Source organism: Lissotriton vulgaris, chromosome 7 (genome assembly GCF_964263255.1).
Source record: "Lissotriton vulgaris chromosome 7, aLisVul1.2, whole genome shotgun sequence".
NCBI lineage: Eukaryota > Metazoa > Chordata > Amphibia > Caudata > Salamandridae > Lissotriton > Lissotriton vulgaris.
The window spans coordinates 1,415,233,530-1,415,257,932 of NC_141695.1; the positions used below are offsets into that span (position 1 = coordinate 1,415,233,530).

General features: G+C 50.4%; 1 protein-coding gene across 1 annotated transcript in view; it reads right to left on the reverse strand.

The window, feature by feature from the left end:
* The window catches only part of EIF2S2 (eukaryotic translation initiation factor 2 subunit beta), a 482,918-nt gene that overhangs the window by 289,773 nt on the left and 168,742 nt on the right, over positions 1-24,403 (reverse strand). The window contains exons 5-6 of the mRNA XM_086932192.1: positions 8,861-8,961; positions 8,339-8,487 (exon numbers count right to left, since the gene is read on the reverse strand). Coding sequence (XP_086788318.1) covers positions 8,339-8,487; positions 8,861-8,961 — 250 coding nt within the window. The remainder of the gene's footprint in view (positions 1-8,338; positions 8,488-8,860; positions 8,962-24,403) is intronic.

The following is a 24,403-nucleotide window of genomic DNA, read 5'->3' on the forward strand; positions in this document are numbered from 1 at the left end:
GAGGGGCCAAACTATCCCCGACATGCTGGCGAAAGGGGCCTCCAAGGGAGACAAGAGCCCGGACAAGCCGACGACGGCCCCCTCACCCAAAGGCAAAGAGCGCGAGGAGGGCGACACTCCTGCCACCAAGGCCTTCATGGAGGACCTGTTCTCCTCCCTTAAAGCGGACTTTCAGACCCTCCGGCAAGATATGGCGGGGGAATTCAGGGAACTCCGCCGCGATGTCGACGACATTGGTGAGCGGGTGGCGGCCGTTGAGGCATCCGACCAAACCAGGAGCGCGGAGGTGGAACATTTGCAGCAAGAAATACTCCGGCTCCACGACCAACAGCCTCAGCTCCAGGCGCACGCCGAGGACCTGGAAAACCGGTCCAGGCGCAACAATATCCGGGTGAGGAACGTGCCGCTCAAGGCAGAGGGGAGCGATGTTGCCGCCTACCTGCGGGACTTATTCCGGGAGGTCCTGGGAGAGGGAGACGACCTCGACATTCGCATCGACAGGGCCCACCGGGTCGGCGTGGCACGCAAGGCGCCGGCCCCCCCGCCCGACATCCTGGCCTTCCTCCCGGACTACCCCCTCAAGGAGCGCATCCTGAAGGCCGCCCGCCAAAAGCAACCTCTCCACTTCAGGGACCACGCCATCGAGCTTTTCCAAGACCTTTCAGCGATCACTCTCCAAAAGAGGCGAACATTCAAGGTGGCGACTACTTTTCTCCGAGATAAAGGTATCCCGTACTCATGGGGCCATCCCTTTAGATTGATTTTTAAATGGAACGGCACGCTTCACCAGCTTCGGTCCCTACGGGACACTTGTGCAGTGCTGGGCCTCGCAGCAGAGGGGGAGAACCAGGACGACGACGAGGGCCCCGGACCCTCCCAAGCACGATCTTCCCGCTCCCAGGCGGACGGCTGGCAAACAGTGCGGAACCGCCGTTCCCCCAGGAAAGGGTTCAAGCCGGACCCCTCGGAGGTCGAGATGGAACATGCCGCGGCGATTCAGAAAGTCTCCACGGACACTGCGGCTGTGCCTTGAGGAGTAGGAGAAGGTAGACTAATGCATAACACGATGTATGGGGGGCGGGACGGGGGGCTCCAGGTCCGCCATTGCCACGTCTTCCCATTTTCAGAGACTTCACCAGGGGCCTGGACAATTGCCGCATAGGCTCCGGACAATGTGTTCTTGTTGGGGATTGTTGGGTTGGGTTTTGGGTTTGGGGGGGGACATGTTCGGGGTTGGGGGGGGGTACTCGGTGTGTTCGGGATGTGCTAAGTACTGCAGGATACGGGGTGGGCGGGCGGGGGCTGGCCCCGCGGCACTCCCTTCCCACAATCTCCCATGGCAGTTGAGGGGGTCCGTGTCCTATCTCTCAATGTGAAGGGGCTTAACAACCCGATCAAACGCAGGGCAGTGCTTTCCTTTCTAGAACATTCAGGGGCTGAAATCTGCTTGCTGCAAGAGACGCACCTGCTGGCTAAGGACTGGCACCGCATGAAAGCTAAGGCCTTCCCGCAGCAGTTTTTCTCGGCGACTCCCGAGAAGAAGGCGGGGGTGGCTCTCCTAGTATCTAGGCATTTTAAGGGGCAGGTGGGCGGTAAGGTGGCCGAGATCAAGGGCAGACTCCTTGCTTACTCTATCCACATTGGCACACTCTCTTTCACTCTGGGATCGCTCTACGCGCCTAACGCCCGCCAGGAGGCCTTCCTGCGGGGGGCCCTGTCGGAGGCGCTGTCTGGCGACCTGAGGCATGTCTTGATCGGGGGGGACCTGAACCTGGTCATGGACAATGAGAAAGACAGATCGGGCAAGAGGTTTGGGGACTCAGGGGCACTTTCAGCAGCGGGAAAGCAGTGGCTCACAGATAGGGGGTTGATAGATGCTTGGCGGGAATTTCACCACACTGCCCCAGGGTACACTTTCTACTCCGCGGTCCACCACACCTACGCCAGAATAGACCACTTCCTGTGCTCTGCTGACCTCCTTCCCACGCTTACAGACATTGACATTACCCCAGCAGCACTGTCGGACCATGACGCAGTGGTCATTCAGCTGAGCGTTCCTCACACGCCCCCACACAGGGGACGCTGGAGGCTTCGGGAGAGCCTACTGTCCAGGCAGGGGACGGTCCGGAGGCTTTCACAGACCATCACTGATTATTTGGGGGTTAACGACAATGGGGAGGTAACCCAGGCGACCCTGTGGGGGGCACTCAAAGCGGTAGTCAGGGGAGACATCATAGCGATAGCGGCCGCAGACAACAAAGAGCGCAGGGACCGCCGGAAAGAGCTGGAAGAGCAGGTAGCGACACTGGAAAGGGCCCACAGCCGCACGGGAGCCCCCCGCATCTGGCGCCAGCTTAAATCGGCTAGGGCCCAGCTTGCGGGCCTGGACCTCGACAGGGCGGAATATGCAGCGCTCCGCCTCCGCCACACGTACTACGTGGGGGGCGATAAAACAGGTCGCCTCCTGGCCAGCACCCTTAAAGCCAAAACGGTCCGCTCCAGAGTCCCGGTCATTCAGGGGGACGGTGGCGAGGAGTTCCGAGACGATGCTAGCATTGCCGAAGCTTTCCGCGCCTTTTATGCCCAGCTCTACGCCGCGGACCCGGCCATCGCGGGCGAGGCCGGGCGGGCCTATCTCGAGACCGTGGAAGTCACTTCCCTCACTGAGTCTAACACCAGCGCCCTGGATAGCCCAATCCGGCTGGAGGAGGTGGTGTCGGCCATTGCCAGACTTAAGCCCCTGAAGGCTCCAGGCCCAGACGGTTTTTCCGCGGGTTTTTATAAAACTTTTTGCCACCTCCTCGCGCCGGTTCTCACGAAGCTTTTTAATTCCTTCGGGGGGCAGGGGTCGATCCCGGCAGAGATGTTGGAGGCAGACGTCGTGGTCCTGCCAAAGCCGGGGAAGGATCCCAAGAGGTGCGCGGCCTATAGGCCGATATCTCTGCTCAATGTCGACCTGAAACTTTTCACGAGCATCTTGGCTTCACGCCTCGGCCCTTGCCTCCCGGGCATTATTGAGCCCGACCAGGCAGGATTTGTCCCCTCCCGCCAATGCGCAGACAACACCAAACGCATACTGCATGTCATCGACAAAGCCCACTACAACGCCTCGGACGCCGCACTGCTCTCAGTGGACGCCGAGAAAGCGTTCGACAGAGTGGACTGGCGATTTCTCGATCACACTCTGGCAAAATTTGGGGTCGGCCCCCGGTTCCGCTCTTGGATAGGAGGCTGCTATGCGGCGCCCAGAGCGACAATAAAGGTGAACGGGCTCAGCTCAAAACCGTTTGATATCCGACGCGGCAAACGACAGGGCTGTCCGCTCTCGCCTCTCTTATTCGCCCTATACGTCGAGCCCTTCGCTCAACGGATCCGGGATAATGGGGCAATCACGGGTGTCCGGTTCGGGGGCACGGAGCAAACGATCAGCCTATACGCAGACGACATATTGGTCGCGGTGGACAATCCCAAGGTCTCCCTACCCGCCTTCCTGTCTGAAATGGAGGCCTTTTCCGCGGTATCGGGTTTTAAGATGAATGTTCAGAAATCAGTGGTCCTCCCACTAGGGCGCAACACCAAGCCTGCTCACAGTTGCGCGCTTCACATAGGGGGTCTGGAAGTCAGCACCACTGTACCATATCTAGGGATAGATTTGGCTCCCGCTACTGCTCAAACGATCGACCTTAACTACACTACACTGCTTTCCCGGGTGCAAGGGGATATCGCTCGCTGGAGGCAAAAACCACTGTCCTGGCTGGGACGCATAGCGGCCGTTAAAATGACTCTTCTCCCTAAGATCCTCTACCTCTTCCAGACTCTCCCGGTCACCCCCCCGCTGGGGATGATCAAGAAGCTCCAAGATGCCCTGAACAACTATGTGTGGGCGGGCAAGCGACCCCGACTTCGTCGCGACCTGGCGTTGCGGGTTACAGCCGAGGGGGGCCTGGGCATCCCGGACTTGCGCCGCTATTTCCAGGCTGCGCAACTCCGTTATCTGCTGGAGTGGTCCAGACCCACCTCCGAAAAACACTGGTTATTCCAGGACAGGGCCATGGCGGGCATGCCGCTGTGGAAGGTCCCTTTCCTGGCGCGCCAGGACAGGCCGGCATACATGAGAAAATCCCCTATCATTAGGACCCTACTACAGGTCTGGAACGCCACCGCGGTCCCAAAGGGCCTCACGACTTTTCCGTCACCAATGACACCCCTGTTGGACAACCCAGCCTTCCCCCCGGGGCTCCCGCCGGGCTCGTTTCCCCAGTGGCGAGTGTCGGAATGCCGTTCGGCGGGCCACTTGTTTGACACGGATGGCTTCCTCCCGTGGGACGAAGTGGTGGCGGGCTACGCCCTCGTTAGGCCCCGCCGCTACCGGTATTTCCAACTCCGCCACTGGCTGACTCACCCTGAGGTTGCCCCGCTAGTGGGTCGCCCAATGACTCCATACGAGAAATGGCTCGTGACTAAAAAGTCAGACTCTGGGTCCATTACCGAACTTTACCTCTTGCTCTCTCCACCCCCCCCTGAGGAACGCTCTGCAGGCCAGAAACGGTGGGAGCGGGAGTTGGAACGCTCGTTGTCTGATAGGGAATGGCGGGACATATTTCACAGAGCACATCACACTGCGCGAAACACAGCTAGCAGGGAGGCTGCGGTGAAAATTGCAAGCTACTGGCACCTGACCCCCGAACGCCTTCACCAGGGTAACCCAAGCAGGGATCCCACTTGCTGGAGGGGGTGCGGACACACCGGGACCATGCTTCACATACTATGGGACTGCGAGGCTGTTAAGGAGTACTGGGAGGTGGTGCTGAACGACATCAACACTTACTTTGACACTGACATCCCGCGCTTCCCGGCATACACGGTTCTTGGGCTCCCCAATGCACTCATGTTCCCTCTTAAGTCCTTGCGGGGGCGGCAGATGGGGCTGGCCATGGGGGCGGCGACCCACCACATTCTGTCACTATGGGGCACGCAGAGGAAACCCACACACACGGGGTGGCTGCAAAAGCTATGGTATATCCTGGGGATGGAGAGAATCCAGGCCTCGCTCACACAGACCTCAGACGCCTTCCGTGAGACATGGCAACCACTTCTGTCTTTACTGTCTCAAGAATTCACGGAGCTCACATGCCCGAAATACCTGAGAGTCCTGAGACTGGCGGAGGAATTCCGAGGGGAGACGACCAGGGCAGAACACAAGGTCTAACCCAGTCCTCGCTCGATCCCCGTTATGCTTACCAGTAACACACCGAGGGGGTGGGGGGGGGGGGGGGGGGGCTTCGTTGGGGGGGGAGTTGGCTGGGGGGCAGAGGGGGGGTTCAGTTTGGGGGGGGGGGGGGGGGTAGAAAAGAGTTCTTGCACTTGGAGATGGGCTTGTTTTTGCCGCATGATTTTAAATGCCTGCTCAGTTTCTCAGCCGGCCGGACTTTAGCGACACTTGCCAACGCCTGCAGCGTTTATTTTCTTGCCTTGCCAATGATGATTGTATTTGTTGTCTTCTCCCGCTGTATTTTGTTGCACTGTGGAACTCAATAAAATATATCTGATCAAAAAAAAAAATAAGTTTTTTCGCATAGAGGTACTTTGAAAGTAGTTTTCGAACTGGAGCGGAAAAGTTGCATCCGAACCCAGTGGCGGAAAAAAACAATCTAAGGATGGAGTCGATGCACATGCGCACTATTGTCCAAGGGAGGAGTCACCTATCTTGTGACTACAAAGACTTCTTCCAAGATGACAACAACATGCAATCATCAGAGTCCAACACCAGGTGGCGATCTAATGCTCAGTGTGAGATCTGCAGCTCATATGCCTCGAACAGAAGCTTTTTCCAATCTCCCCTCTTGTGTTGGCTACTATCGCTGCTAGGTGTAAGCTCAGCAAGGTACAGGTTAGGTTTGTTTTTAGCAAGTGTGTTAAATATTTTAGCACTGTTGATTCCTTGGTGATTTTCTTGTGTAGCTTTTCCCTGATTCACCATTGTGTGAATCGTTTCCATTTTGCCACATAGCACCTCCGTTTGGTAGGCCTCCTTGCCCCCCGCAGCACCTGCAGTGTGCTCTAGGAGTTTTGTGTGTGCAAACTGTCTTCAGGAGCCAGGCTGCTAGGCAGAGGCTCTCTGGGTGAAGCACCTTCCTGTTTTGCATGGAGAGCAAGTCTCTTTTTGCGAACTTGTGTGGTGGACCCTGTGCCATCTCCACTCTTTGTGAGAACTGGGACTGCCTGGCCCATTGTGGTGCTACCAGAATCAGGGCCATGTTGCTGGTTCTGCATTTGCTGCGCAGTCTGTATCAGTGGTATCGGGGGGAAAAGCATAGGCAAATGTCTTCAACCAGCTTATCCATAGGGCATTCCCCTGGGACTGTTCCCCTGGTTGTCTGGATATGAAGTATTGGCATTTTGCATTCTGGTGTGTTGCAAATAGGTCTATTTCTGGGGTCCCTCACTTCTTGAATAGCTTTTGCGTTTCCTGTGCATTGAGCTCCCACTCATGGGATACTGATGTCGGTCTGCTGAGCCTGTCTGCCTCCACGTTGTCCTTTCCTGGTAGGTGTATTTCCAGGAGGTCAATTTCTAGTGGGATGGCCCATCTCCAGATCTCATGCGCTAGGTTGGATAGTGCTAGCGATTGTGTTCCTCCTGGTTTGTTGATGTAGAACATCGTTGTGGTGTTGTCGGTTTGTATAAACACTCTCTGCCTGTACTGTTGTTTCTGGAAGGCCTTTAGGACAAGGAACACGGTCTTTAGTTTCCGGTAGTTTATGTGTTTGATCGCCTCTGTTGGAGTCCACAGACCGCTCACCTTGAGCTGGTTCATGTGTGCTCCCCATCCCCTCTGAGATGAGTCTGTGGTGATGGTCACTGTTGGGTTTGGTGGTGTTAAAGGCTTCCCCCTGGTTATGTTCTGCTTGTTCCAACATGCTATCTCCTCTTGCCCTGCATGTGTTTCAACCACTAGATCTTCCCAACTCCCTGTAGCTTGTGACCATTGTTGTTGTAGACATTCTTGGAATGGTCTCATGTGGAGTCATATTGGGGACTAGGTGTATGCAGGACGCCATCATCCCCGTGATTTTGCTCGCTGTCCTCACTGTCAGAGCTTGCCCCTTCTGGTATTGATGTGTCTCCTTCAGCAGGGCAAGTGTTCTTTTGCCGTTGGGGAACACCTTGCTCTGAATGGTGTTGATCTTCCTGGGCGCACAGATATTCACCTGTTCTGGTTCCATTGAGGATTTCCCCCAGAGTATTGAGAATCCCAGTTCTGTCAGCTTCTGTGTGACCCGCTGTGCATGTAGTTGGCATTGTTTTTAGGAACTTGCCTTTATTAGCCAGTCGTCGAGGTAGGGGTAGCTACAGCTGCAAGGCATTTTGTGAAGACCCTTGGTGCAGATTTTAGTCCAAAGGCTAGGGCTGTGAACTGGTAGTGCGCTTTTAGCTCCGCAAGATCTACAAGTGGATCCCCACCGAAACAAGAACGATCACTCAGGCCCTCAGCAGCAGCAGGTTAGACTACAGCAACGCACTCTATGCAGGAGCCTAGGACAAACTCCTGAAACTGCTTCAACGCATCCAGAACGCTTTCGCGCCTGATCCTCGGCATCCCTCGCCGCAGCCACATCACACCCCACCTGAGACCTGCACTGGCTCCCCGTCAACAAGAGGATCACCTTCAAGCTCCTCACCCACGCACACAAGGCACTCCACAACACCGGACCAGTGTACCTCAGACGACTGCTTCTACACCCCCACCCGCCAGCTATGCTCCGACGACCTCGCCCTGGCCACAGTCCCCGCATCCGAAGAGCGACCTCCGGCGGTAGATCGTTCTCGCACCTCGCCGCAAAGACCTGGAACACCCTGCCCATCCACCTACAGCAGACCCAAGACCTGCTGTCCTTCAGATGACTCCTCAAGACCTGGCTTTTCTAACAGGAGCAGCAACGCCAACCCCAGCGCCTTGAGACCCTCACGGGTAAGTAGTGCGCTTTACAAATGCTTTGATTGATCCTCTTGTTGCAACCCCTCCACTCTAGAGGCCCACTCACCTTCCCCATCTGAGACGCTTATTTTCACGCTAAACCACCCAATAACTTGATTTCTGAAATCTCAGCAATCACAACTTTACAATACTAGATGCGTATTTGGTTTCAGCATTGGCTTAGGTTAAATTGGTGCTAACAAAGCCCAGTTATGATATCATGTATAAAATGTATAAAATGTATAAAGAAGCCGTAGGTCTGTAGGATCGCTTTAAGCATAACAAAACAAGCTTAATGCTGAATCCCTTATAATTCATGGGAAATTAACCCATAAACTATGAAATCAATACTCCACTTACAGTTTGCAGATATCTGTGAAGTTCACAAAGGACGTTTTCTTGGTTCCTACTCGGACCACCTGAGGAGGTTTCATGACAAATTTCCTCTTTTCTCCTGCTACCATATCTGGGTTTTTTTCACGCATGATGTTGAAGACCCGATTTAACAACTGTGACATGAAGGATGAAAAAAATGATATAGTGACAATGGAAGCCTATTGAAATTAATTCTCCAGATTTATTTCGCTAATCTTTAAATAAACTCATTGTTTACAAAAGCCTAAAAATTGCAATGTATCCCCTTTTTGTCAGGTCAATTAAGTTTTCCAATACATTTACTAACTGGCTCTTCCACATCATATTTACAGAGAATTATTCACTATGGCCTTTAACTTATTAACGTTGGAAATGTGAGATTCAGAGAAGAGAAACAGAAAAGGCTAAGGCAGCTTCTGCTTCACATGAGATTGACAGAATAAGTCTACTCTGAAACAGATTCATTCCTTTTTTAGGAAACTCACAAAGCATGCCTGCATGTCATACCTCATCATATGTGTAATCCCTTTCTGTGCCAGCCCAAGTAGGTCCAGTCTGTGAACTGAAGGAAATGCCATCATCTTTTTTGTTCTCTTCATCTTCCAAGACTGTATGAAACAAATAGATTTGCAAAACAGTTTAAACCCAAGTGTTAACTTAAGTACAGGCATAGTACTAACAAGGGTACGAAGAATGTTTGGTATGACATCAAGACACTGAAATCTATGGTGATAAAGAATACAGCAGTAGAAAAGGAAAATGTTACTTACCAGTAGACATCTGTTTTGGCATATGGAGCTGTAGTCTCACCTGCTTGTGCATAGATCGCCATCTGGTGTTTGGTTCAGATGTTTGCAGTTTGTTTTTCTTCGAAAAAGACTTTCCAGTTACAGGATAGGTGAAGACTCCTTTTGGTGATAGTTCGCATGGGCACCGACTACATTGTTAGATTGTTTGCCGTCATAGGGTGAGAATTGAGTTAGTAGTGTGTAAAAAGATGACCATGTGCATGTATGTAATAAGTATTAAATTAAAAGAGTGTAACTGCAACAGGTATAGGTAGCCGGGGAGGTGGGTGGGCTCATGTGACTCTACAGCTCTACGTGCCAAGAACAGACGTCTACTGGTAAGTAACATTTTCCGTTCGAGGCATGTGAGCTGTATATCACATGCTTGTGCATAGACTATACAGCAGTTGCTCCCAAGGCGGGGACTAACCTGTAACTGTTGCAGTTGTCAGAAGGAAAATGCTATTTACCAGTATGCATCTATTCTGGGCATGTAGAGCTTCAGAGTTACACACTATGCAAAGATCACCACCTAGTGTTGGGCCCGGATGTTTGCAGTTTGTTTTTGTCCTGAAAAGTCTTTAGAAGTCACGAGATAGGCGACTCCTCCTTTGGATTACACTACGCATGGGCAACGGCTCCATCCTTAGATTGTTTTTCGCCAGCAGGTAAATGATGGGAGTTTTGTAAGAAACAGGAAGGATGCTTATGTAAGCTGTATCTAATTAAGGTAATACTGGAACAGATAAAAGTAGCCGGGGAGGCGGGTGGGCGTGTGCAACTCTGCACTCCACATGCCAAGAACAGATGCATACTAGTAAGTAGCATTTTCCGTTCGAGGCATATGAACTGCAGATTACACACTATGCATACATTGTATAGCAGTACCCACTCTTAGCGGCGACCACCTGTATCTGTTGCAGTAGTTTTAAACAGTGTTTGGAGTACAGCCTGGCCCACAGTAACTTGTTGTTTAGTTTGTACATCTACACAATAGTGTTTTGTGAACGTGCGAGGTGTAGACCATGTAGCTGCCTTACAGATATCATGTAAGGGAATATTCCCTAAAAATGCCATTCCTTCTAGAATGGGCTTTAGGAGGAACAGATAACGTTCGTTTAGCTTTGTGGTAGCAGACTTGTATGCATTTTACGATCCACCTAGCTATTCCAGATTTTGATATGGGGTTGCCCTTGTGTGTGTAGAGAAGCGATAGCTACTAGGAAAGCTACCTTCCATGTTCAGAATTGTATCTCACATTTGTGTAAAGGTTCAAAGGGAGGTCCCATTAGCCGTTTGAGAATAATGTTTAAATTCCACACAGGTGAAGGTGGTGCTCTGGGAGGAATTCTTCTTTTGAGTACTTCCATAAAGGCTTTCATGGCAGGTACTTTAAAAAGTGATAGATGTTGTCTATTTTGTAGATATGCTGCCATGGCAGCAAGATGTAGTCTAATAGATGTGTATGCTAAGTTACATCTTTGTAGGTGAGTAGGTATCCTATGATGTGTTGAATAGACATCTAGGGGATTGATGTAGTTATGACAATATAGAACAAAACGTTTCCACTTGGCTGCATAACATGCTCTAGTGGTAGGCCGTCTGGCTTCTTCTATAACGTTCATACAGTTAGAAGGAAGGTTAAGGTAACCAAATTCTAGGACCTCGGGAACCAGATCGCAAGGTTGAGCTAAGCTGGGTCTGGGTGTCTGATCTCTCCATGGTTCTGAGTTATTAGGCGTGGGGATAGGTATAACTTTTGGTGCGGTACCACTGAAAGTTGCAGCAGTGTGGTGTATCAAGGTTGTCTGGTCCAAGTTGGAGCAACTAAAATGAATTAGGGAATGTTGCTGTAGTTTGCGCACTACTAGTGGAAGCAGTGGGAGAGGTGGAAAAGCGTACGCAAGTTTGCCTGACCAGTTCATCCATATCGTATTGCCTTTGGACAGCGGGTGTGGGTATCTTGCGGAGAAGCTTGAGCATTTGGCGTTTGTGGGTGGCGAAAAGGTCTATCTGAGGTTGTCCCCACATCTGAAAGAACGGGTGAAGTACTTGTGGATGCAGTTCCCGCTCGTGGATCTGTTGTGTCTGACGGCTTAACAGATAGGCTACGGTGTTTTGTACCACCAGAACGAATAGTTTCTTACCTGTCGGTGTAGTTTTGCAGCTTGAAGATCTTTCTGGATTCACTATGCTGTGCATTATTCCGCGGTCTAGTGGTTGGGTCAGGAATCGTAGTCTTTTCTTTGGTTTTTTTTTGTTTGTTTTTCGTAGCCCAGGTGAGCGTCGACGTCCCACCTTTTGGTGTCCTTCCTGTGACGTCGGCATGCTTCCTATGGAAGCTCCCAACTTTGGGCGCCATCTTCGGATTCTTTTTTTCCCCGTTTGTGTTCTGTATCCGAATAGTATGGCAATGTTTCAATCTTTTGTGTTTACCGCTTTTTCCTTAAAAAGTAAGTTTAAGTCTTTTATCCCGTTTTAACCACCTCTTTCTCCAGTCTCATCTTTCTGGCGGAGGTGGGTGGGTTCGCTAGTGAATCCAGAAAGATCTTCAAGCTGCAAAACTACACGACCGGTAAGAAACTATTCGTTTTGCAGCGTGAATCTTTCTGGATTCACTATGCTGTGCATTGGCTTTGTAGCGGTCTGTTATTATTGTGGCGGCTGGGTGGAAGATGAGCCTTGATTTTTGAATATGTGTTGAAGCACCTTCTGTCCTACTTGTGCTTCTTTGTTCATTTGTATGTCCAACAGTAGTGTTTTGTGAACGTGTGAACTGAGGCCCATGTTGCCGCCAGGCATATGTCCTGAATGGGAGTGTTAGCCAGGAATGCTATTGTTGCTCCCTTTTTCCTGGTTGAATTGGCCCACGGCCCTTCTGCTAGTTCTTGCCCAGCTCGTTTGTGGCAGAATTGTATTGCTTGTGCGATCCATCGTGCAATTGTCCCCTTAGTAACTGCTTTTCCCATGACGCTGTCTGCGAATGACACAAAAAATTGTTTTGATTCTTAGTTCTCTCTATATAGTGCATGACTGCACGTCTGGCGTCCAGAGTGGGCAGTGCCCTTTCTGCGTTTGTCGTTGGTTTCTGGAAGAAAACTAGGTATTTGAATAGTTTGGTTAATGTGGAACTTAGACACCACCTTGGCATAAAGTGTGGGTCCGTTCTCATTGTGAGAAGTTGGCCAGGTATATGATGTTCACTATTCTAGTGAGCACCTTGCACCAGTCCAAACAACCCTTATGGTGATGGCTGTAAAGTCAACCTTATAGATCAGCTATCCTAGTGGTAGCATGGACAAAGCAGTCTTAGACTAAACTCAAGAGGGCATGTGAAGTCAGCTGTTTTACCATATGCAATCCCTTTATTCCAAATGAAAGGACACCACACAGGATATAAATTCAAAATATATAGGTCTTTATTTCTATATCAATCCCCTAAACTCTTTATGAGCACAGAAGCACAGTCGCAAAACAAGTACCTTAATAGATAGTACAAAAGTTGCACAAATATGGATAGGCTGCGGTGGCCCGCTAAACCATATACTGAAATAGTGGTATAAGAACCACGTCACGAACAATGGTAAGGCCTAGGGCATCGCTGGGGCTACACTGGGCTAACAATAGTTAGGGAGCAGGAGGCCCACGGGATGCGGGTGCAGTGACTAAATGCAGACGCGTGCACACATAGGAGTCAATGGGTGCGTAAAAGTTAGAAAGTTAAAGGTTTGGGAGTCTTTCGACTGGACTAGAAGCTAACCACTTGAAACTAGGACACTAGGAGAGTTACTCTTTACAGGAGCACCGCAGTACTTGCGTTACCTAACCCACAGGAAGCGGGTGCATAGGTCCTAAAGTGTGTCGGGTTTCGTCGTGGAGTTCTATGGAGCATTGGAGAAAAGATGCTGCAGGTGGCCAGGAGAGAAGAGTCCGGGTGGATCCAAGGGTGGATCGAAGATGAAGAGGACCTGAAAGCAGAGGGGACAGAGTCTGGGTCACTAGCCAGTGACCAGGATGTAACCAGGAAGGAACCAGGCGTTGTCACGAAGCAATCAGGTGCAAATGGGAAGCTCGTCTCTGCAGCCACGTGGACCAGGAGTCATAGACGACGAAAAGAAGTCAGGTACGGACTGTCCCAAGAAGGCTCTCGCTGTCGGCGGTGTCGGCTTCAGGATTGGAGCCAACAAGCCTTGGCAAAGGCAACCCACGCAGGATACGAAGTAGGCTTCTTACTCAGACTAGCAAGGTCTGAGGGGCTGCTTCTTTTGAGGGAAGCAAGGGTCAGTCTGGAGCAACCAGACCAGCGGTGGAAATTCAAAGTATCGTCGCCAAGATGGCCACTTGCCAACGTGCAAGTGACCGGGCAGACGAGTCGAGCAGGAAAATGCAAAAGGGCCCCACGCAGAACTCGTGGAGTGTGCAGGGCTGATCTTTGGTGCAGATGCTGCTCGGGGCTGGGGCTTCTCAATCCCCAATGCACAGCTTCGAGGAGGCCTCGGGGGCTGCACAGTTAGCAGGTCGCAGACTTTTCAAGAAGCCGGTCCCACATCTCTCGTCGCGTCCACGGGTCTCAGCTTTGCAGGGACTGTGGATCGGGCTATTGGATGTCTGGGAATCCGGTTCTTGTCAGGCTCTGGGCTCGGGCAGGAGGCGGTGGCGGCAAAGCAAGTCGTCAATCGCTGGATGGTGCCTGCTTGTGCAGGGTGGTCACTCCTTGACCACAAGGGAGATTCTTCAGTAGTCTTCTTCAAGTAGATCGTCGAAGGTCCAGAGTTTCGTTTCAAAGTTTCGGTCAGGATTAATCTAAAGTCTTGGGACTCAGCTCCTACCTATATACCGAATCTAGGGGCTGGATTACCTGCTAGGTCCCTCCTATGGGTGGGACCAGGAAATGGGGTTGGTTACACCCCTTTTCCTTTGGCCAGTTTTGCGCCAGAGCTGGGGGCTGGAGAGCCCCAGCACCGGTTTGAACTGGACTATGCATGGGACACCTTGTGTGCTCCAGGAAGTGTCTCCTTTCTTTCAGCCCTCCCTGCCCTAATACACAAAGCCCTGTCTGGAGTGGTGCTAGCACCTCCCAAGACAGGAAACCTATTGTCCAAGCCTCCCTCACTGGAAGGACTCCCAGCAGCAGGAGGTCAGACTTGTCTCTAAGGCAGCAGCATCCATTTGGTGATGCTGAGGCTCTGGTTAACTTTTAAGCGGGAATAGTAGGAACAGGTCTTCTCCCTCTAGAAGGGTGGAATGCTACCCCCATCGCCAGAACTGGCAAGGGGTAGTATTCCAAATCGTATGACACCTTACTCTACATGTTTTGATAAAGCCAAACCATAGTTAGCATCTGACGAGAGGTTCATAATGCACTTAAGAGTATATGGTATGGCAATATCCCAGAACAGCTATAAGGACATGGTTCCGAAAGCTGCAGACAGGCTCAGCTCATGCTAGAGCACCATCTCACATAAAACCAAGCACTCTGCCTCCAGGATTGTTAGGGCCTGCCATAGGAGTGACTTATAGGTGTATATGTGTCTAGATATGAGGTTAGATATAGATATACTATATCTAAGCAAGGGGTGATTACACCACCTTGCCCCTGCTGAATGATTAGCCAATTGTGTCAATTTGGATGGCCAGCCAGGGGTGGCAAAAGATATGCTGCAGCCCCTGGTAGGCATTGGATGCACCTATGCCCTGGGTACCTATAGTACACTGTACAGGGGCTCATTAGCAGGATCCCAGGCCAACTAAGTCGAAAACCAGCTAAACACTAGGCAAAAGAAATCTGGGGTAACCATAGTCAGGTATCCACCTTCCTACACTCATCACCACCATATTGTTGTGAATTTGTATGTAGGGTTCTTGTAGCCTTAACGCCTGTAGCTCGCCCACCCTGCACAGCGAGTTGATTGCCACCAGGAAAGCGGTTTTCAAAGTTAGCATTCGTAGGGAAGCCTTATGGATCGGTTCAAAGGGCGCTTTCATGAGTTCCGTCAGTACTAGGTTGAGGTTTCACGCTGGTGCTGGTAACCTCTTTGGCAGTGCAATCCTCTTTGCACCTTCCAAGAATCTTTCTACAATTTGTTAAGTAAAGAAGCTTTTCCCTGTCTCTCCTCTAGTGTAAGCGACTATGGCTGCCAGGTGTACCCTTAGCGAGGATGAGCTCAGATTAGCCTCAAGCAGGTGCGTAAGGTATTTAAGCACTGTTGAGTCTCTTCTCATCTTGTTGTGCAGTTTTTCCTTTCTGCACCATAGTGTGAACCTCTTCCATTTGGCTACGTAGCACTTCCGCGTGCTAGGTCTTCTTGCCTCTCGAAGTACCTTCAGGGTGCTCTCAGGTAATTTAAGGTGTGCAAACTATGTCCTCAGGAGCCAGTCTGAGGCTTTCCGGCTCTGGATGCAACACCTCTCCGTTTTGCATGGAGTAGGTCTTTACTTCTCCCAAATCTGTGTGGTGCACTGTCATCTCCATAATCGAATATGCTACTTACCAGTATGCATCTGTTCTTGGCATGTAGGGCTGCTGACATATCTGTGCATAGATCGCCGCCTAGTGTTGGGTCCGGATGATTGCACATTGTTCTCCTGGAAGAGTCTTCGAAGTGTCACGAGATAGGTGGCTCCTCCCCTGGACTACAGTGCGCATGGGCATCGACTCCATCCTCAGATTGTTTTTAGCCATTGCGGCCAAGATGGAGTGAAACTAAGTGAATGATTACCATGCTAGAAGTATATGTGAATCCTGCAGCTGCTACAGGCGCCGGGGAGGAGGGTGGGCGATATGAATGTCAGCAGCCCTACATGCCAAGAACAGATGCATACTGGTAAGTAGCATATTCGGTTCGAGGCATGTGGGCTGCTGAATTCATATCTGTGCATAGAATACATAGCAGTCCCTCCATTAACGGCGGCCGCCCGTGCCAGCTGCAGCAGTTTGGAAAAGTGTTTTCAGAACAGCCTGCCCTACAGCTGCCTGCTGTTTGGAGTGCACATCAACACAGTAATGTTTTATAAATGTGTGTGTGGTAGACCATGTGGCTGCTGTACATATGTCTTCCAAAGGAATATTTCAGAGGAAAGCCATGGAGGCCCCCAACTTTCTGGTGGAGTGGGCCCTTGGTGGAATGGTGAGTACGCTTGGCTTTCAGATAGCAGATCTGAATACATTTAACAATCCACCTAGCTATACCAGCTTTGGAAATGGGGTTACCTATGTGTTGTGGCGCAAAGGCAACAAAGAGTTGTTTAGTCTTTCTAAAATCCTTGGTCCTATCGATTTAATACATCAGGGCCCTTTTGAAGTCAAGGGTGTGGAGCATTCTCTCCGCCAAGGACTCAGGATTTTGGAAGAAAACAGGCAACTCAATAGTCTGGTTAATATGGAATTGAGACACTACCTTAGGAAGGAATTTAGGGTTAGTGCGAATCACCACCCTGTTGAAATGAATTTGACTAAACGGCTCTTGGATAGTTAGGGCCTGGAGCTCACTAACTCGTCGCAGCGATGAAATTGCCACAAGGAAAGCCACTTTCAACGTCAAGAATTGAATCTCGCAGGAATGCAGTGGTTCAAAGGGAGGACCCATCAGCCGGGTGAGGACCACATTGAGGTTCCACTCCGGAGCTGGTGGAGTCCGTGGAGGGATGACTCGTTTGAGCCCTTCTAGAAAGGCTCAAATGGCAGGCACCCTGAAAAGTGAGAGGTGCTGCCTGTTCTGGAGATAAGCGGCCATTGCGGATAGGTGTATGCGAATGGAAGCATAGGCCAGATTACATTTGTACAGATGGAAAAGATAACAAATGATGTTATGAATAGATGCATCTAGCGGGTTAATGTTGTGGCCTGCACAATAAATGACAAACCGCTTCCACTTTGCCGCATAGCATGCTCTTGTGGTGGCCTTTCTCGCCTCCCGGATGATGTCCATACAGTCGGGAGGCAAGTTCAGGTAGCCAAATTCTAAGACCTCAGGAGCCAGATCGCCAGGTTGAGCTGTCGCGGATCTGGATGCTGAATGTCGCCATGGCTCTGCGTCAGAAGGCTGGGTGTGAGGCGTAGCCTTTGATGCGGTACCACGGACAGTTCCAGAAACGTGGTGTACCATGGTTGGCGAGCCCACGTTGGAGCAACCAGGATGAGAGTCATCGAGTGCTGCCTGAGCTTGCGTGCCACCAGCGGTATTAGAGGTGCTGGGGGAAAAGCGTACGCAAATTTGCCTGACCAGTTCATCCATATTGCATTGCCCTGCGACTGTGGGTGTGGGAACCTGGCGGCGAAGCTTTGGCATTTTGCGTTCTCCCTTGTGGCCAACAGGTCTATCTCTGGATGACCCCACCTTTGGAAGTACGGTTGGAGTACTGGTGGATGTTTCTCCCACTTGTGCATTTGGTGGCTGTACCTGCTGAGCAGGTCCGCCATCTGATTGTCCTTGCCCGGGAGGTGTTCTGCCATGAGGAAGATGTTCCTCTGAATGGCCCACTTCCACATGCTCTGAGCCAGATGAGACAGCTGTGGAGAGAGTGTTCCTCCCTGCTTTTGAATGTAGTACACGGCCGTCATGTTGTCCGTCCGGATCAACACAACCTTGTTGCACAGATGTACTTTGAAGGCTTTTAGTGCCATGAAGTTCGCCATCAGTTCCAGAACATTGATGTGCATCTTCTTTTGCTGCGGTGTCCATAGTCCCTGCACAGTGTAAGGGAGTACATGAGCTCCCCATCCCTGGAGAGACGCGTCTGTCGTCAGTATAATCTGTGGCACAGGCTCTTGGAACGGTCGGCCCTTGCAAAGGTTTTGTGGGTTCCACCAATGCAGTGGGTTGAATGCCAGACCGCTCACCAACACTAGGTCTTTTAACTGTCCTAGAGCCTGATTCCACCGACGTGCCAAACACTCCTGAAGCGGACGCATATGTAGTCTCGCGTGCGGGACTAAGATGCAGGAGGCCATCATGCCTATCAACTGCATGAACACTCTTGATGGAAGCGAGTGTTGAGGTCTGAATTTTTGTATTAGCAATTGCATGCTGTTTATCCTCGCTGAATTTGGCTGAGCTTTGGCTGCCAGAGTGTCTATTGTCGCGCCCAGGTACTGTCGCATGTGGGCGGGTTGAAGATGTGACTTTGGATAATTCAGCGAGAATCCCAGACTGTGAAGATGAATGGTGTGGGACATGTGGCTGGCACACTGCTGGGCGGTCTTTGCTTGAATAAGCCAGTCGTCCAGATAAGGGTAGGTATGCTGCGACTGTCGCCAGACACTTTGTGAACACCCTGGGTGCCGTCGTTACTCCGAAAGGGAGGACTTTGAACCGATAATGTTGATTTTGAATAGTGAACCTGAGATACTGTCTGTGCGACGGGTGTATGGGTATATGGAAATACGCATCTTTTAGATCCAGTGTTGCGAGGAAGTCTCCCTGACTGAGTAACGGCAGAACCTGCTGTAAGGTGAGCATATGAAAATGCTCTGACAGAATGTAACTGTTGAGAGGCCTGAGGTCTAGTATAGGTCTGAGAGACCAGTCCTTATTGGGTATTAAAAAAGTACAGAGAGTACACCCCTGGTCTTCTACTGGCACGAGCTCTATGGCCCCTTTTTGCAGCATGCCGACGACCTCCTGCTGCAATAAGTGTAAGTGCTCTGCGGACATAGGACGGTGTCTTGGTGGTATGTTGGGTGGAGTGGATGTTAATTCCAGACAATACCCGTACTGGACAATGCCTCTCACCCACCTGTCTGTGGTGATGGATTTCCAGACTGGCAGGAACTGTTGTAGTCTTCCCCCCCCCCCCCAGACAGGTGTTATATGGTCGGGGGCAGTGACAGGGCGTCACTGTTTGTTATTGGCAGAGGATCTGGAACTGTTGTTTCCTCTTCCTCTGCCCTTGATGTTGTTTCCACGATATCCACCCCGGTTCTTATTGTAGGTGGATTGTGTACCTCCTTTATTGTACTGTGTCTGTTGTGTGGATTGGCCTCTTGAAGGGCCCCTAGTATTGGAGCGACGAAAGGAGCCACACCGAAACTGCAGAGCCCCCATAGACTTTGCAGTCTGTCTTTTTAAATTTTTTCAAGGGTGGTGTCAACCTCAGGTCCAAATAAGTAGTCCGGGTTAACTGGCTGATTGAGGATAGAAGTTTGTATTTCTGGTTTGAATCCCGAGATTCTCAACCAGGCATGTCTCCTTAACATAACGCTAGTGTTAATGGCCCTGGCTGCAGTGTCAGCTGCGTCTAGAGCGCACTTGATGGAAGCATTGGTTATAACCTTTCCTTCTTGGATTAGTAGTTCTGCACCCTCCTTGTACTGATCTGGTAGGTGTTGCAACAGTGTCTCAAGGGTATCATAATGGGACCTGTCATATCTGGCTAAGAGTGCCTGAGTGTTGGCAATGCGCCAGACGTTAGCTGCCTGAGCAGCCACCTTCTTTCCTGAAGTTTCCAGTACTTTCGACTCTTTGTCAGGAGGAGGAGCATCACCTGTAGTCTGGGAGTTTGCTCTCTTACGTGCATTAGAAACAACTAATGAGTCCAATGGCAGCTGTCCTCTTATACAAGTAGGGTCCACAGGTGCCGGTCTATATTTCTTTTCAATCCTTGGGTTTAACACCCTGGCCCTAGTGGTTTCCTTAAAAATGTCACCAGCATGCTTAAGGGCCCCTTTTAGCATGGGCAGGGTCTTGACTGTTCTTTCTGAAGAGGAAAAGGTGTCGACCAGAAAGTCTTCCACCACAGGGTCAGCATGTAGCTCGACGTCGTGGTTACTTGCTGCTCTTTCAATAAGGGCGTTAAAGGCAGTAGTGTCCTTAGTAGGAGATGTTTTCACACTGTATACATGTGTGTCAGGGGCAGTCTGTGGATCCCTCGGGTCAGCCGGGTCTGCCCATGGTTGGTTTTGATCATCAGGATCAGTGTCCACATGATAAGTGTCATCTTCATGTTAGTCATCCCCTGCATCCACATCTGAGTATGTGGGTGAAAAATTCTGAGGTTCTTGTCCATAGGAATGGAGGGGTTCCACAAGAACTGGTGACGTTGTTGAAACCCTCTTCTTCTTCAAGGGAATCTTATATGACTCCATGGGTGTTTCTGGTATTATTTTCCTTTTACATATGGACAGTTTACCAGTTTCCGAGTCGATGAATTGCCTCGACTCCTGTTCTTCAGGCTCCTCTGTAGCCTCCACTTCCGTCAACACTTTTTTTAATGGCTCCGATACCTCTTTTTGGTTCGAACATCTTCGGACACACTGTGGGTGGCAACCTGAATTTGATCGGTGTCGACGCGGTCTTAACGTTTCCGACCAGCTTTGGTGTTGGGGCCTTCTTTGGCCAGACCGCTGTAGCTTTATCTTTGATGCGTTGGAGTGACTCCGACACTTCCTTGGCTATGAATGGACTCGGCTGCGTCGACTCGACAGGGTCCTTGGAGCCAGTCTTCGTCTTGTCCACAGGCCTATACCGAGGATCAATCCCTTCTTTCGGTTTGAGTCTATTGTGTGTGTCGACCCCTTTCGGCGTCGGCCTTGTTGGTTCGACAGCCTTGACCTTAGTCTTCGGTGCCCCAACCTTCGGTTCGATGACAGTCTTGAGCTTTTCAGCATAGATGGCCATTTTCTGTTTCTTCGGCTCCGAGGGGTTTGAGGCCTTGGAGCCGACCAGAGTTAGTTGCACTTTCGGTTTTGGTTTTGGCAGTGATGCTTTCAGTTTCGATTTCGATTTCTTTGGATCGACCGATGGCGGTTTCGAAACCGATGGCTCTTTATTTATGTTCGAAGCCGGGCCTTTATGCGGGGCTGTAGAACGAGTCTGTAGATCTCGGGTAAGGCCTTGTGGCGATCCCTCGACCTGAGCCTTATTGAGTGTCATCGTCGGCCCCCGTATAGCCGGTTGGGCCTAGCTCCTCGCCTGAGCTATCTTCTACGGCCCCAAGGGCCTCTGCGTCGTCTCCTACCTATTAGACGACGTTTTCCTCTTCTTCTAGCACCTCTTCGTCTTCGGCGTCATCATGGCCCGAAGCCGGATCTGAGTGGTATTCCTGATCCTCCAGATCAACGACCTCTTCGGTCCCGAAGATGTTTTCTGGAACAGGCGCTGATCTCTTCGACTCCAATCGAGCCGCGTGTCGAATCCGAAGAGTTTTCTTTGACCTGAACCGGGCACAGGCCATACAGTTGGCTTAGTTGTGATCCGGGGACAGGCACTTGTTGCACACTGGGTGAACATCGATGTGCGGGTATTTTGCATTGCAAAGTGGACACCTCTTGAATGGGCTTCTTTCCATTTTTGATTGAAGATCGGGTCGAGTGTGGAAAGAAAAACCGTCTGATTCCTCGATGTCCTCTCGAAGCAAAGTTACCGGTACCGAACGAAATGATACTGACGCTGTCAAAAGCCTTTTGGCTTTGTAGAAAGTTTTCCTAACTTGAGCTAAGATAGTAACATCCGAACCCAATGGCGGAATAAAAACAATCTGAGGATGGAGAGGATGCCCATGCGCACTGTAGTCCAGGGGAGGAGCCACCTATCTCGTGATACTTCAAAGACTCTTCCAGGACAACAATGTGCAATCATCCGGACCCAACACTAGGCGGCGATCTATGCACAGATATGAATTCAGCAGCCCACATGCCTCGAACTTATGTGGCACTGAGTGGTATTTGGAGTGTATGTTGCATTGAGTGCAATGTAGTAATGTGGCGTGTAATTATGTGGCACTGAGTGGTATTTGGAGTGTATGTTGCGTTGAGCGCACTGTAAGTATGTAGCATATAATTATGTGGCAGTGAGTGGTATTGTTTGGAGTGTATGTTGCATTGAATGCAGTGTAATTATGTAGCATAATTATGGGGCAATGAGTGGTATTGTGTGGAGTGTGTTGCGTTCAGTAGAGTAATTATGTGGCGTGTAATTATGTGGCAATGAGTGGTATTTGGAGTGTATGTTGCGTTGAGCACAGTGCAATTATGTGACGTGTAATTATGTGGTGCTGAGTGGTATTTGGAGTGTATGTTGCGTTGAGCACAGTGGAATTATGTAGCATATAATTATTTGGAATTGTATGTTGTATTCAGTAGAGTGTAATTGTGTGGCGTGTAATTATATGTTGGTGTGACTTGCTCCAACCATGGCAAAGCCAACCAGTCTTGTCTTTGGGAACTATTAGTTTTGCTACTGGGTTTTAGCCATGCTGCACAGTATGCATGGTGCTGTGTTGCATGGCTAAAGAATGTATTAAAAAAATGATACGAATGGCAGTGTCATTTTAAAGGCACGCACACGTGAATACAAAATTATGCCAGTGTTTTTTGTTTTTTTTTAGTAACTAAAAAGGAAAAAAGTAAACCAAGGAGAAGAGCGGAAGCAAAATGGGAGGCTGGGTCAGGTGAGGAAGCAATAGGGGGGATGGTGATGAGAGCTGAAGCCACATGGGGGGTCGAAAACGACATGAAACAAGTGCAAGGCAAGACAAAAGAACACGGAAGGAACACAGCTGCGAGACAGAGCAACATAGAGGCAGGGGACACAACACAAGGGAGAGAAACAACATGGGACACAGAGAAGCACACAGTGAGACAGAGCAACATAAGACTGGAGGGTTGGTGTGCATAGAAGCACACAGCGAGACAGGCCAGCATGGAGACGGGGTAAGAAGCACATAGCAAAACAGAGCATTACGGAGACAAAGGGGCAGATAAGCACATGAGGGAGACAGCCGGAAAACACGCGCATTCTCGAAGAGCGCAAGGACCTCGAACTCGAAGAAAGCATTGAGGACCCAGAAATTGTCCACATCAGAGGAACGAGTGAAGCCCAAGGAGCCACATGAGTCTAAGTCAAGGTACACCGATGGATCAACCTGTGACTCACGTTGCCCCCTCCTCCTACCCCCCCTAAACCCTGTTACCATTAGCTCAAAGAGTCAAAGCATGTGGTAAATGGTAGCAGAGATGTCCCTGAAATCAGGTGTAAGCCCGTGGCAAGGGAACCGACAACAACAGGTGGACATGGTTATTACCGATCTGGAGACTGAAAACCCTCATTTCACGGTGCAGCTGTGCAATTACAATCGGCAATCTTTGCATATTTGCCCTGTCAACTCATACGTAGGCCTTTAGTAGTTCATATGCGTGATATAGTTCACTCATTAGTTACACTGACACCAAGCCTGTTGATCATTTGCATATACTATAATAAAAATAAGAGAAGGGTTTGTCCATGTGTAATGTAACTGGTGCCTATGTAAAGAACTGCTATCACTTCGGGTCGTGGTTGCGCTACACAAAAGTGCAAACACACCGCAAAAAAAGACATCGGTAGTAAAATGAAACATTGTAGAGGCTGGAGTCGCCCGTGTGAGAGCAGCTCACCGAGGCACTCTGTGAAAGGAGCTGGACGCATATTGTGTAATGTAACTGGTGCCCATGTAAAGCGCCGCTATCACTTCGGGTCGTGGTTGCGCTACACAAAAGTGCAAACGCACCTCAAAAAAGACTTCGGTAGTAAAATGAAACATTGTAGAGGCTGGGGTCGCCCGTGTGAGAGCAGCTCACCGAGGCACTTAGTGAAAGGAGCTGGATGCATATTGTGTAATGTACGGTGCAGCTGTGCAATTACAATCGGCAATCTTTGCATATTTGCCCTGTCAACTCATACGTAGGCCTTTAGTTGTTCATATGCGTGATATAGATCACTCAGTTACACTGACCCCAAGCCTGTTGATCATTTGCATATACTATTATAAAACTAGCGGAAGTCAGGCAGCCTTCGTTGGGACGTGGGCGGGCCTGCAAAGAAACAGGAAGGAACTGCCTGGAGAACGTCCTGGAACCGTGCACGCTGAATGCTGGCTGCCGAGGGACACGCGGAAAGAGCCCCATGTGTGGAAGTGGAGGGGGGTGTACCCGCGTGTGTCTTAAGAGTGTGTGTGTGTGTGTGTGTGTGTGTGTGTGTGTGTGTGTGTGTGTGTGTGTGTGTGTGTGTCTTAAGTGTGTGTGTGTGTGTGTGTGTGTGTGTGTGTGTGTGTGTGTGTGTGTGTGTGTGTGTGTGTGTGTGTGTGTGTGTGTGTGTGTGTGTGTGTGTGTGTGTGTGTGTGTGTGTGTGTGTGTGTGCGCGCACACACACGTGGGTCTGTTTAAGGGGGGGTGCGTGTGTGTATGTGCGCATGCTTGTGTGGCTGTGTGTGTGTTTGCGCACGGGAATGTGAGGCAGGAGATGGGCATGGCGCCGTGCACGCCCACGAGATGAAATCTGCGCTTGTG